Raw genomic sequence first — 10,395 nt, forward strand, 5'->3', positions numbered from 1 at the left:
TGGCATTCAGCTGTTCATGTCTTTATATGTTTCCTCTTGTATTTCAATGTTGACATATTAAGTCAATCAAACAGTCAATTTAGAATTTTGCCTGTAGAGCTATTGTAGTCATATTCAAACATCCTCACCACGATGGATGACTGAAAGCCAATCGGTATGTAAATGTGTTTTTATGAATACTCTGTAGCCTATGGGCTCTCACAAACCCTGTGGAAAAACTCACTTGAAATCCAACAAAAAAAAGATACAAAGAAACAGACGTGACAAATATTTATTTATTTGCTGACACAATTACACAAGTAGAGAGGGAATGACTTCAGGAGCAACATCAAGTCTTGTCATTCATATACATAGTAGCTGAACTGTGTTGTGCAAATTTGGACAATCCACCACTACCTTTACATTGAAAGACTCTTGTTTCCAAGATATGACATGTTACCAAATAGCACTGGCTTAAAGAACAAGGACATTCACAAGCATTTGTGCACACAGTATTTTACATTATGTTTTTCTATAAGTTCTATGATAAGACAATGTTGTTGCCTATACCGATGAGGAGTCTGTTGAGTCCAGGACCAGAGGAGTTCCTTTCATTGATTATGTGCATAACAGCAGCACAGTATATTAGAGCTGGTTTAGAAGTCAACGCAGCGTCCCTTCCTTTCCCAGTCCCCGTAGCGAGTTGGCTCGGGCCCCTTCGGACCTCCTTTCTCTTTGGTTTCCGGATTGACGTCATCAGGAAACTCTGAAAAGACACACACACACACACACACACACACACACACACACACACACACACACACACACACACACACACACACACACACACACACACACACACACACAATTGCATTTCAGGAAACTATGCTGTCAAATCGGTTAATTCCAAGCAGAGGTCAAATACTGCGTTCTGTAGGCTACTAATATTTATTTTTCTTCAAAATGCTACTATTACCATGTCAGAACGCTATAAAGGACTTTTTTAGGAAAAGCACAAAAGCACAACAATACCTCTTAATGTATGTCCTCTACAAGTCTTCTGTTGTCCAGTCTTGCACTTTAAATGTCTGTATGAGCACTGTCTATGTCCATACTGTCTTAAGTCCATGTATAAGTACTGTCTATGTCTATACTGTCTATGTCCTTACCTAGATTAGTCTATGTCTGTATGGGAAAGCAAGAAATGTAATTTCAAATTCTTTGTATGACCAGTGCATGTAAAGAAATTGACAATAAAACCTACTTGACTTGACTTGACTACTGCATACTGTACATTTAGAATGCTCCAAACACTTCAGTGAAATCCTAAGTTGTTTTCATTAATCACTGCCTTGAGGATAAATGGGGGTGGCGTATACAGACTGAATTCATCATTGTTGATCATTTATCGATTTTCATCATACATACCGTACATTTTACATAACTGAAAAAGAATACAGAGGACATGACCTCTGTGTCTCCAATGGTAGTTACGGCCATAATTCCATGCCATGCACAGTAACAAGTGTGCCATTCAAAGGTGGAGATGATGGATGCGTTCATGATGGAACATGTAGCAGCAGGCTGCACAGCGCGCAGGTTCACTGAGAAACTAGAATGCATTCTGGTCAGAAAATCCTAACCAGAATGCACTGTAATAGCCAAGTGTGCGTGCACACTGCACAGACTGCTGCTCTATGCACCATCACGAACATGCCCCATATCTTCAGAAGGTACAAATCCTATCACATGTTTCATAGCAGGTTTTGATACCAGTTGAATCCAATTGGCATACATAGGAGCATCAGACAGTAGTTCGATTATTGCAGAATTAGTGAAATAACACTGTTTAGGTTCTGGCACGTCAGGTAGCCACATCTAAGACACAAGTACAAGATAACAAAAATAATGTGAATATAAAATACAATTTCGCTTTTCATTTTACCCAGTGAACATTCTGGTGGACTCTGATACGCGCAAGCTCACACAATGTCCACTGGGCACATAGTTTGCAGATTTAATTTCATTTTAGATTTTAGAGTGGCATTCCACCATTTGAGGAAATTATTTTACATCTCCTGTTCTTCCAGAGGTTCTCTGACTCTGGTGGCGCAAAGTGTACTTACAAACAAGCATGCATCATAGAACCGAATGGATCCATTTGGTTCAATGCTAACATTCTAGTTTTGAGCCACAAGTAATATCAGCAGCCTGAGAGAACAAGGGGAAGAAGAGGAGAAAGAGAAACCTCCACTATTCAACTCAAGGGGAGGTGTGAGATGAGGTTATTTTGGGTAGGGTGCGCACATCCAAAATCACTTGTTGCAGGTGCCAGACAAAAGTGTCAGACAGTACAAGAAGATAGGTCTGCACACTGCGGAATAAGCGTTTTAATTTAATTAAGTCTATTTTTGGAGCAGACCTACCTTCTTGAAGTGTGAAATGAGCACATTTCCAGAAATGGTGGAATGTCTTCTATTTACATAAGTTAAGTTCTGTTACAACAACCAATGAAAGGCACAGGTTACCGCTGGTTTTCAAAGTAGGATTTACTTTGCATGACTTTATGGTACCGCAGGAACATAAGTGCTGTGTAACCAGACTACATGCAAATCAAAAATGTGAAGAGTTTTGAGAAAAACTGATTATTCCTTAAGTGGTGGCAAATTAAGGAGTTTAGAGATAGAGCAATATATTGCTCTGCTGACATCAGATTAGGTCACCAGCTAATATGAGATGCCATTTACACGTATATGGATGATTTCGATAATGCATGGGTGGCCCTGCCATGGCTCAAGTGGTAGGGCACTGCACTGTTACACCATGAACCTGGGTTCGACTCCCCACCCGAGGTAATTTCTTGATCCTCCCCCATCTCTCTCTCTCTCTCACTTGTTACCTGCCCCACTCTTCACCGTCCTGTCCAAATAAAAGTGAACCACCCCCCAAAAAAAGATTTTTGAGATTTGGAATTCTTTTAAAGCTCCAGTTTTTCAAGTGAAAAGAAATCCTGCACACTGTCCATTCCACCAACAAACTTTAATACAACGTTTCGGTCATCCGACCTTCTTCAGGTAAATCTCCTTTGAGGGCTATAACGCACGGGTCACAATGGCATACATGTAAACAGCTGCTGTGTCTCACTACGTTTCTGCGCGTAATTAATACGCCATACGCACTGAAACATGAACACTTACATGCACAAGTGCTCCACAAGTGCATCCGGGAATTAGTGAAAACACCTCTCTCCAGCACGGGCAGAAGGAGTGCATGGCATGATTTTACACACAGAAGCTGGAATTACATTTCTTCTATTGGGCAGCGGCAGGCATCCAACCCGGGATCAGAGATAAAAACCCTGCCCTGCATTTGCTCCAGCCAAGCTAATGAACCAGCTGATACCCTGTATTCTAATTTCTTTGCTGATACTTATCACCACAGCCAGATTGATGAGCTAAATAATTTACATCACCTGTGTTCACAGCATGGGCAGGCCATCAGAGCATCTGGCAGGACTTCTACTTTCAATACTGTGCTGTGATGTTTCAGAACAAAACTCAAATGTTAGCCTATCTGTCATCTATCACACTGTGCCATAAGGTAGTTGTAAGTTGTTGTAGGCCTACTTACTGAATTGTTTAAATCTCAAACTATCCCCTATCATCTCTACATTCAGATGGGCACACCTGAAGCACTGGGCAGACAAACAGGCCTATGCATAGGCGTTCTCATGTTCCCCTGATGTCAAGAATCCAATGATGTTCATCCACGCGTAAGTAATGCTGAATAGCCTACACCTACACGCACATGATCCTAACGTTTTTGTTTGTTGAAGATTTGTTTTCCCTCATGCGACTGGATCAGGGGCAGACAAACAGAATTGCGAAAGTAAAGTGTGCTCCTGAACACAGGTGATTTCACTCTGTTCACCAGCAGAGGTGTGTATGGTATTCGGGTCTGCTGTTTCGTTGACTTATTTGAAGCAAATGTCATGGAATCTATTCGGTCCCTGGACGGTGTTCTTACTTTGAAGGGGGTCGTTTGGTTTCACCTCCTCTGTGTCGAAGCGTCCCTGTGGAGTTTTAGCCTTTTTGAGGGGCTTGTTGTCACTAGCCGTGCCACTGGCAGTCCTGGAGCATGCTGCAGGGAACACCAAAACACAAAAAGTAAAGCTCCCTTAGAAGATGATCTGTGAACCGAATAATATATGCATTGTATGATCTTAATAACAAATTTCGCATAGCAAAAATGTGTATCAGACCATTCTCACTGCTTCGCCCTTTTTTCTCCAAATATCATTGTCAGTGTTGCAGTGCGTTTGTACTAGGCACAAAGGGCAACACAGAGTGCACTATTGCACTATATGATTAATTACGCATAACTCAACTCACCTCTGAGAATGGACTGCGTTAGCAATCCTTTATATGTTATGCTCCTTGAAAATGTGAAAATCTGTGCTGCAGACATTTCAAAGGCTTAAGTGTTCACCAAAAATCTTCGAGGAGGACAGCAAGTGCAGTTATACAAGTTTCATGTTTTGGCCATCTAAAATGACGTGTAGTGCGTCATCAGAAGGAGTCGAAAACACGCCTCGAGACTCGTGTTACAATGTCGCCCTCTGCGGGCGAAGTGTATCCCTACAAGCGCAGCTCGTGCAGTTCACCCATTTCATGAAAACAAGTTGCACTGCTGTCTCCCCAGTCTTCTGCTTCTCCATACGGTGCTCGTCTGTTTCAAGGATGTTGAATGATCAATGGTCATTGACTGATAAACTGTATACGTATGCAAGATTTTCCCTTATGAGATACAAAACAAAATAAAACAAAAAATAGGCTGTCTGCCTGGGTTGGGGTTATATTTGTGTGTGAGAGCCCACAAGCCCACAGCCTATTGGCCTACACAAGCTAGACCAATCCATATTGGATACAATCTTAATTTTACAGTATCTCTAATGGAAATAGTATGACAAGTTATTCTTAACAGACAAAGTATCCTGTGTGTTTGTAAATTATATGCACTGCACTCCTATAAATTAAAAGCCAATCAAAATACCATTTAATTAGGCCTATTGGCTGATTAAATCACTACACTCTGGGGTTTTCATTGAGTTGGATTGGGTGTTCTGCATAACATTTGTAGGCCTATGTGCAAAGAGAAGGCAATGTTTTACTTACTGTGGTTATTCTTAATTACATTGCTATAGGGGTGTTTCATGTGTGGACATAAAGTTAATTGTGATATAGAAATTGAATTGGCTAAAAAAATATTTTCTGCATGTTCCTTTTCTCCATGGGGCAAAAGTATGAAACATTGTTTACAGATAGCCTACCCAAGAAATATTTACGAACCATACAAAATAGTCCAATGTATAAAAATGTGTTGAAACGTTTAACTGTCACAACCCAATTCTCTATTTAATGAGGTAAATGATGAATGTTGCTGTTAAATATTAATTGTCAAAGACAACCCCACTAGATATTTCCCATTTGGGGAGACCTTCAGACTCCATGTTTTATAACAGCCTACTACATACTATAGCCGATGCTTCTTAAGTATTCATGAAGGCAGTAAGAGGTGCTCAAAAACTCATTCAAAAACTTGATAGCCTAATGTGCCTCTACAGAGAGGAAACGAAAAAAATCATGTCTTTGAGCACTTCTTGGCCATCTCTCATGTTTGGCATATGATCTGGCATATTTTCAGGTAGGCCTATTAAAATGCTGTTAAATTATAATGTTAAATCTGATCTTACTTGGTACTTTGGTACCTCTTCAACTTCATCAATAACTTGCTGCTGTTACTTGGCTATGCCTTTGACCTTTCTCATCTGGAATCCTCAGTGCTGGTGGTGGTCCACCATGTTCCAACCTCTAATTTTCTTTTTAAAAGTATGTCCTACACAAACACATAGGCTGCAAACCTTGTGACTTTCCATGACAGTGAGGGAAATGATGTATGGAAAAATTGACAAAGCCACTGCTGCTTTTCAAAGAATCTGCTTGGAAAAACATTCCCTTTCACGTCCCACCTTGCTTTTATTTTTTTTCCTCTTCTTCTTTTGGAAATGGGATATTTTGGCTCCCAAAAGGCAACCAACCAAACCGAGTCTTAAAAATAGAGGCAGCCTTTAATGTAACAAATATGTACCAAATAGGGGACTTCTGGTCAATGCCCCACCACCACCACCACCGCCACAACATCCTTCCATCCGTACTGTAAGGGCTGTGGTTTTCCTCAAAAGCGCTGGGGAGTCTCTGTCTCACTGGTGTGATGCATTAGAAATCTCATTTTGGGGAAAGCGATGATGAAACTGAACACCGACCGCATTCCTCTGCTTGCAGTGGGGACTGGAGAAGGAGAGAGGGAGAGGTTCCTGCACAGTCTCAACAACACTCCAAGACATCTGCCTAGAGCTACCCTTACACAGAAATGCAAGACACTCCCCTAGAAAAGCTGAGAGGACAACCATTTGTCATGCAAGCACTAATGCCACGCACTCTCTGGAAAATCCCATCCATCATTAAAAAAGGACTAGTTTTCAGACATGGTATCAAATGCATATTTTACAATCCATAGACAATTATTTTCGTCTTCTCCAACCGATTTTTTTGTCTTTGCATACATGGTAATAAGTGCATTGGTATAAAATGACAGGTACACAAAATACAACACACAACCTTCAGACTCATAATAAATCATGAGCACTCATAAAAATCTATATATCCATCTGTAAAATGCTATTTATAGTCACAGTTGAAAATGTATAAGTGATGGTTTGCTTAAAATGTCCTTTAAGTGCTTGACTGGCATTATGTGAAGACACAATACTGGATGAATGCCATAGGGTGAAGGTGAATGTAAGGATATTTCACTTGTGCATTGCGCACAGATTTGGCAACAGATAACAACACACAAAATAGATCTGAAATGTTTTCACTTGTACTCCATTGCGTCTTCCCCAACTTACTGACTTGAGCATGGCACAGAGATCTATGTGATGTCAAAGCATAACTTCTGAGCCGTATGGCAGGTAAAATAGGAGGTGAATAACAGTTAAGCCCATTTATTATCGTGCTGTCGACGGTACACGGCTCTAATTGTGTGCGTAATTTGACAGATATGTGGTGCTGTTTCGAGTGGCGTTCTAAATTGTAACACTATTCACTAGTGTAGGGATAGCCTTAGCCTATATTAAAAAAAATACCACGCAATTTTGTGAAGTGTTCAACTTAAAAAATAGCACGGCGTTAGGCTATATACAGAGTGAGTGTGATCTAAAATTAACCAATAATCCGTTGTGCAAAACATTTCAATATTTTTCAGAATAGCACCAACAACTAGGCCTAACCAAAATTGTATCTGGAGAGCAATGCATCACATATTTGCATATATCCTTATTTTGCTGGCAACGAATGTAATCGATGATTTGGTTAATTTGACGCATGTACCCATATATCGTTAAATTCAACGCTGGTTCTTTGTTGTTGTTTTTTTCAGTCTGAAAATACCAAACAAAATAAAAGAAATAAGGCGACCCTGCTTGGTGTGTTATTGTAGTACGTGGAACAGCAAGCTATATTGCCAATGAACCATTCCGTGATTCTGAAATCGACCCAAGTCCGTGATAAGAAAAATGTTGAGTGTTAAACTTCACAGTTGTTATTCGCAAGACACGCTGCTGATTTTCGCCGTGTTCTCAGTCCAAGGCTGGAGGTTCTGAAGTGCAAACAGGGAGCTGTTGTGTAGGCAGAGAGGATCCGGCGTGACGGGCTGGTTTATAGTCTTTTGGAAAGCTTCTTGTTGGAGCTGCATTAGGATTCGGTTAGCCTGCTGTCGTTCGGCCTCCCTCTCCTCTGCAGTCTGCCGCCTTAGTGTAACAAAGTTGAAAGTTTACATGCGTTAAAATGAGACATGACATCGCATGATCACTTCGTGTATCACAACTTTTCGGGAGCATGAGGCAAATGAGTCAGTCATGGAAAGCTAAAGTCAATTCAGCATTCGCCGCCTGGGATTTACGCACAGCCTGGCGCATCGGATTGGGGAACGATTACTTTGACAACTAAAATAAACAATTGTCCCCCATGTCAGTAACTTCTGATCTTAATCTATATATGCAAATGTTTCATTCTTTGGCCAATATTCTGTTGCAGAAATCCTGGTTAGGCTACACCAGGAAAAGGCCATAATTGGAAATAAAATAGACAATACAATTTTCATATGCCCTTCGACTGGCTGCTAAACATATAATAGGTATTTATTGTGGGCAATTTCTCTTCTCTAAATAAACAAACAAATAAATAAATACATAAACATAATGGGCACCGTAGTAGCAATTTCATTTTTTATAGCTTAATTTTAGCCTCAGTGTTGAGAACTTCCATGGCATCGTCATTTTACAATGCTCAAGATGGGAACAAAATATTTCATTTACATTGCAACCTCATAAAGTCATGGCCATAATAATACTGCAGTGTGTAATTTTAAAACATGAAAATAGTATTTGTAATTGTAATTGTAAGTAATTGTATTTTCAGCCCATGTGTTATGTTTATTATTATACAACCTATAATCTACAATGGATTGTTCAATTTTGTAGCAATACATGAAAAGGAAATGTAGATAAATGTTTTCCATACGACAACTGTTGAGGGCCTGCTACATTATTCTTATGACAGCGAATCAAGTTTCCCATACCTCCATTTTGTTCTTCTGTTCTGGAACCATGTTTTGACTTGTGCATCAGTCATTTTAAGTGCCTTGGCCAGGGCGGCCCTCTCGGCGGACGCCAAGTACTTCTGTCGGTGAAACCTCTTCTCCAGCTCGCAGATCTGTAGGCGCGTGAAGGACGTCCTGGGCTTCTTCTTCTTCGGCGGCGTCCGGTTCTGGTAGGGGTGACCTATACGGCGTGTTACAGTGAACGGTGAGAGGGCCACTGGATCGGGAGATAGATAGATAAAGGGGGCAAAAGCAGGCGGCAAATCATGAGCAGAGATTACAGGCAGAAGAGCAAGAGTCTTTTGGCGCATATAGGGTGAAAGCGCGGTAAAAGCAAGGCCGCCGGGTAGAATATGATATGGGGATTCAGGTGGAAAACACCAACAGTACAGAAGTTAAGAGTGTAAGCACTCAAGAGCTGAAAAGAAACCATAGCACTTCTGTACAAAGCCAGGGCCTACACAGAAGAGCAGCATGACAGTCAAGGAACTAGTTTGTTGGTTGATGAGAAAACGCGTCGCTATTTAAGAAGGTTTGCCTTAATTTACTAAAACAGTGGCTCACAAAAATGCCCAGAGAAATGATTCAGTCTACAGTGCAAATGGTGACCAACACACATTACACTGTCATTTTTTCCTTGTGTGGCCACTAACGTGCAACATTGCAAATGTGTATTTTGTAATTGTTTGTGTGGCATGGCCATAATGCCAAGACGCATGTAACCATCATTGTGATATATTGTGTAGGCCCACATATGCCCTCATACAACCAACTGATTCATATAATGTATAATAACATATACTGTTAACTGGGATAATTGGCATCAGTGCATCCTCGGACAGATATTACCAAACAACACCCCAAAAGCAAAAAGAATAAAGCAAGCATGATTTCGACTCATTTCGTATTGAATGCCCACCTGTAAATCTGTCTTTGGTATATCTTCTATTACTCTCCATCCAGGGAAATGTTAATCCCGTGAGGTTGTTAATGGAAGCCATGTTTGCCATACTTGGCACCGAGGCTCCGCTGCCGGTTATGGACGAGTGCACGCTGCTCAGCGGCCGGTGCGCGGGCACACGGATAACCCCCGACGAATTAAGACCATTCCCGTTGACGCTCATGCCCATGTTCATGTTATAAGTGCTGTTTAGCGAGCCCATGCTACACGCGTTGCCGTTGTATCCACCGGCGTTGTTGCCGTTGTAGTTGCCCGTCATGGTGTTGTAAGCGGTGCTGACGATGCTCCCCAAGCCGTAGTCCAGGTCCTGCATCCTGGGGTTGGAAATCATGCAGCTCCCCTGCTCCACATTATTCAGTATCTGGTCGATGCCGAAACTGATGGTGTCTACGTGAGTGTGGTGGAGATGGTGGCCCCCCATATGTTCCATGGTCTAGTCGCAGGAACCCTCCTCGGAATGTGTAGGCTACGTCCCCCACCTTGCATGCGTTATCTCCTTGAGGGTTTTTCAAAAACTCCACAGCCTCTCGCCTCCGTCGTTATCTGGTAGGTGTGAGCTCGTGTGTGCGAGAGAGTATGGTTAAACTAGTCGATTGTCTTTTCTATTTTTTTCACCCCTCCCTCTTTTTTTTGGCCAGGAGATGCTGCGGGCCGGAGCTTCGAGGACATCAATCAAAATAGGCAGGGTAAGATTAAGTCTCCAATTTTAGGCTTTGGGACCCAATTGGCTGCAGTGC

At 41.5% G+C, this 10,395-nt stretch overlaps 2 protein-coding genes across 2 annotated transcripts; both read right to left on the reverse strand.

Moving 5' to 3' along the window:
• Positions 1–257: 257 nt before the first annotated feature.
• Positions 258–4,537, reverse strand: sdhaf4 (succinate dehydrogenase complex assembly factor 4). The gene is made up of 3 exons (XM_063191890.1): positions 4,371–4,537; positions 4,006–4,119; positions 258–745 (listed from the first exon to the last, which is right to left on the reverse strand). The coding sequence occupies exons 1-3, from the start codon at positions 4,444–4,446 to the stop codon at positions 636–638; spliced, it is 300 nt and encodes a 99-aa protein (XP_063047960.1). The 5' UTR covers positions 4,447–4,537; the 3' UTR covers positions 258–635.
• Positions 4,538–7,637: 3,100 nt separating this feature from the next.
• On the reverse strand, positions 7,638–10,088 carry tlx1 (T cell leukemia homeobox 1). Its single transcript, XM_063191500.1, has 3 exons — positions 9,617–10,088; positions 8,677–8,878; positions 7,638–7,846 (listed from the first exon to the last, which is right to left on the reverse strand). Exons 1-3 carry the CDS (start codon positions 10,086–10,088, stop codon positions 7,639–7,641), a joined length of 882 nt encoding a protein of 293 aa, XP_063047570.1. The 3' UTR covers position 7,638.
• Between the last annotated feature and the right edge of the window lie 307 nt (positions 10,089–10,395).

Source organism: Engraulis encrasicolus, chromosome 24, assembly GCF_034702125.1.
Source record: "Engraulis encrasicolus isolate BLACKSEA-1 chromosome 24, IST_EnEncr_1.0, whole genome shotgun sequence".
Taxonomy (NCBI): Eukaryota; Metazoa; Chordata; class Actinopteri; order Clupeiformes; family Engraulidae; genus Engraulis; species Engraulis encrasicolus.

What these genes read in the sequence shown, in the direction of transcription:
- sdhaf4 (XM_063191890.1), bottom strand. Translation starts at nt 4,446, where the DNA reads ATGTCTGCAGCACAGATTTTCACATTTTCAAGGAGCATAACATATAAA. An exon ending in AACGCAGTCCATTCTCAGAG is followed by an intron (nt 4,120 to 4,370) that starts GTGAGTTGAGTT and finishes TGTTCCCTGCAG; the next exon opens with CATGCTCCAGGACTGCCAGT. An exon ending in ACCAAACGACCCCCTTCAAA is followed by an intron (nt 746 to 4,005) that starts GTAAGAACACCG and finishes GTGTCTTTTCAG; the next exon opens with AGTTTCCTGATGACGTCAAT.
- tlx1 (XM_063191500.1), bottom strand. Translation starts at nt 10,088, where the DNA reads ATGGAACATATGGGGGGCCACCATCTCCACCACACTCACGTAGACACC. An exon ending in TACCAAAGACAGATTTACAG is followed by an intron (nt 8,879 to 9,616) that starts GTGGGCATTCAA and finishes CACGCCGTATAG; the next exon opens with GTCACCCCTACCAGAACCGG. An exon ending in AACAGAAGAACAAAATGGAG is followed by an intron (nt 7,847 to 8,676) that starts GTATGGGAAACT and finishes TGTTACACTAAG; the next exon opens with GCGGCAGACTGCAGAGGAGA.